General features: G+C 60.4%; 1 protein-coding gene across 1 annotated transcript in view; it reads right to left on the reverse strand.

Moving 5' to 3' along the window:
- MAPK8IP2 (mitogen-activated protein kinase 8 interacting protein 2) overlaps positions 1-2,448 on the reverse strand; it is a 9,946-nt gene extending 7,498 nt beyond the window's left edge. Inside the window, exons 1-5 of the mRNA XM_011942259.1 lie at positions 2,399-2,448; positions 2,200-2,305; positions 597-872; positions 370-463; positions 4-243 (exon numbers count right to left, since the gene is read on the reverse strand). Of these exons, the coding sequence (XP_011797649.1) occupies positions 4-243; positions 370-463; positions 597-872; positions 2,200-2,305; positions 2,399-2,448 (766 nt within the window). The remainder of the gene's footprint in view (positions 1-3; positions 244-369; positions 464-596; positions 873-2,199; positions 2,306-2,398) is intronic.
- Between the last annotated feature and the right edge of the window lie 341 nt (positions 2,449-2,789).

Genomic DNA, 2,789 nt, shown 5'->3' on the forward strand with positions numbered 1-2,789 from the left:
CGCCGCCCGCGTCCTCTGAGTCGGAGCCGGGCGAGGACAGCTCCTGGCTGCTGCGACGTCCCCCGCGGCCCCCGCTCGAGCGGCTTCTCAGGTCAGCCTCGATGCCGGGATCTGAGGAGGGCGAGGTCCCCCCTGGCGCCGGGGGTTCCGCAGGCCGGTTCCCTTCGCAGTCGCAACCTGGGCGCACTGGCGACTGCGTCCCGCCAGGCCCTGTGTCCGTGGGAGGGAGGGGGCCCGGGAGCTCTGCTGGGCAGGGAGATGGGGGTCACCCTCTCTGCACCATCCAGGCCTCTTCCAGCAGCCAGCCCATCCTCCCTCCCCTCCCCCCCGTCTCACTTCACCGTGGCCCGCGGGCCCACCACCCCTCACCTCTGAGGGCCTCCGGGGCTGGTGAGCACAGCGCTGTCTCCTGCCAGGAGGCCGGAGGCACCAGGTCAAAGCCTCCGTTGTTGTTCAGAGAGTCCTGGGGTGGAGATACATGATGGCCGTCCTGAGGAAGGCCTCCAGCTCCCAGGGGGTGAGCAGGGCTGGCTGCAGAGCCCCAGGTGCTATGAACCCAGGCTCAGCTCCAAGGAGCTGTGGGTCGGGGCACTCACCTGGGCCCCCAGTGTGGTCAGACGGAGGGTGGTGGGCCGGTGCTTATGGGGCTCCTCCAGAGAAGGGGAGGGGATAAGGGGACCGGGGGCAGGTGCCTCTGAGCCAGGGTCTCCTCCCTCCTGGCCTTCCTCATCTCCCTCCTCCTCCTCCTCCTCCTCGTCCTCGTCCTCATCATCCTCCTCTTCATTGTCATCGATCATCTCAAACTCCTGGAAGTCATCCTGGAAGGAGCAGATGGGGTGCGGCTGCTCCGAGCGCCCCAGGGAGAGGCTGTCCTGCAGGAGGGAAAGAGATAGCAGGGCTGGGCCAGAGAGCAGCAGTAGCCCGGGGCCCAGGTGTAGGAGAAGGGAAATCGGCGTGCATCACTCAAAGGAGAGCCCCTTCCAGCTCACTCTGCCCCTCCGTCTACAGGGTGATGTTTTTAAAATCTGCTTAAGACACATCGGGATCACTCCAGTTCTTGGGAAGGGCCCAAAAAAATCTACAGCTGAATGACAGAGATTCTCAGAGCAGCCCCAGCCCCACTTTTAGACTCATCTCACTGCAGAACCCCATCACATTTGACACCAGCACTGTGTTCCCTTCACAGCATTTTAACACAGCTTACAGTTACTAGACATGGTTTTTGGTCTCTTACAAGCCCCACCAGGGCAGGGTCATATCCATGTTGTGCACCGTTGCACCCACCCCTGAGAACAAGACCTGGGGCTCAGCGGATGTTCAGTAAATATCAAACAAACGCATAAATGGAGAGACAGCCTGCACTCTGAGGATTCACTAACTTTGCACCAACCCCAGGGCCATTGGCACAGTTAATCCCCATGCTGGCACTTCCTCTCCTCCATTCCCTCCTACCTACCCCATCTGCCTGGCTCTGCTAACCTCAGGGCATGGTTGACATTTCCTCTGGAAATTCTCCCTGATTCCTTCAGTGTGGATTGGGTTCCCTTCCCCCTCGTGGAACTTATGTCTCTGTTGGAATGCAGCCCTTGACACGTGGGCAGCCATTGTCCCTTACAAGTCTTTCTCCTCTACTAAGTTGCAGCTCTGGAGGGCAGCTATCCTGTTCCACTCCCAGCACCCAGAAGCCCCCAGTACTTGCCACATGGCAGTTGCTCAGAACTGTTCTTCAATAAATGAAAGCAGAAATGTGGAGAGAGAGGGAGAAGGAGAAGCAGGAGATGGGGGAGAAACGATTTCAGTGGGGGGCAGACATGAGAGAGACAGATGGGAGCTGCAGATGAGAGCACAGGGCTGCGGATGGGACAAGGTTGTGATGGCAGCTGCCAGGGGTTAGATCTTTCTGGGAGTGATCTGAGGACAGAGGGCACCCAAAGCAAAAGAGCACCTCCCTGCCCCGGTCTGGCCACTGACGGGTTGGGGAGAATGATGGGGAAGGCCTTGTGTGGAGGCCTGCAATGTGTTGGAATAGGAGAGGGTTGATACCAAGGAAACTTCAAGGGTTAAGTGGGGAGGAGCCATCAGAGGAGTCCCCAGTTCAAGGCTGAGCTCACACCCACCCTAAAACCCCAAGTGAATGCTAAGAAGAGCCTAATGAGTCCCTCCCTTGAGCTGGATCTGTGCCCCCAACTCTTCCCCCACCTTCTCACAGTGGTCTGAGTCGTAGCTGAGGCCCAGGCCACAGTCATCAGTGATCTCAGACAAATCTTCGTCGTCAAATTCCTCCAGGCTTATGTCCTGGGGAGGCCTGGAAAGGAGACTAGGGTCAGAGAGCTACCAACCCTGGACTCTGCCTGGGAACTGGCCCTGAGGAGGGGCAGAGAGTGGCCTCGGCTCCTACGCACTGTGGTCTCCACAACCCCCAGCTCCCGGAACACATCCTGCCGTCATCTTGACCCCCAGGCTCTGCTCTCCTGTGGATCCCCTCCCCCATCTGAGCCAGGCCTGCCAGGAGGAGCTAACCCTGCCCCCACCCCTCCCACCCCGCCTCCCTGGAGAGCCAGCAGCCTCTCCTCCCTCCACTCGCAGCTCCAGGCCCCTGGGGTCAGGGTCTTGCAGAGCACGGGAGGGGGACTGCAACAGCGGCAGCGGCAGATGGGGAGGGGTCGCGCCTGCTCTGGGAGGAGAGTCTGGCCTGTTTGTCTCCCCCTCTCCGGCGGTGTGAGGCCTAAACCCAGAGGCCCGGCGTTCTCCCCACCCAGTCCCTTCCCGCAGGGCCCCGGGCTTGATTT

This window comes from Colobus angolensis, unplaced genomic scaffold (assembly GCF_000951035.1).
Source record: "Colobus angolensis palliatus isolate OR3802 unplaced genomic scaffold, Cang.pa_1.0 Scaffold208, whole genome shotgun sequence".
In the NCBI taxonomy this organism is placed as follows: Eukaryota; Metazoa; Chordata; class Mammalia; order Primates; family Cercopithecidae; genus Colobus; species Colobus angolensis.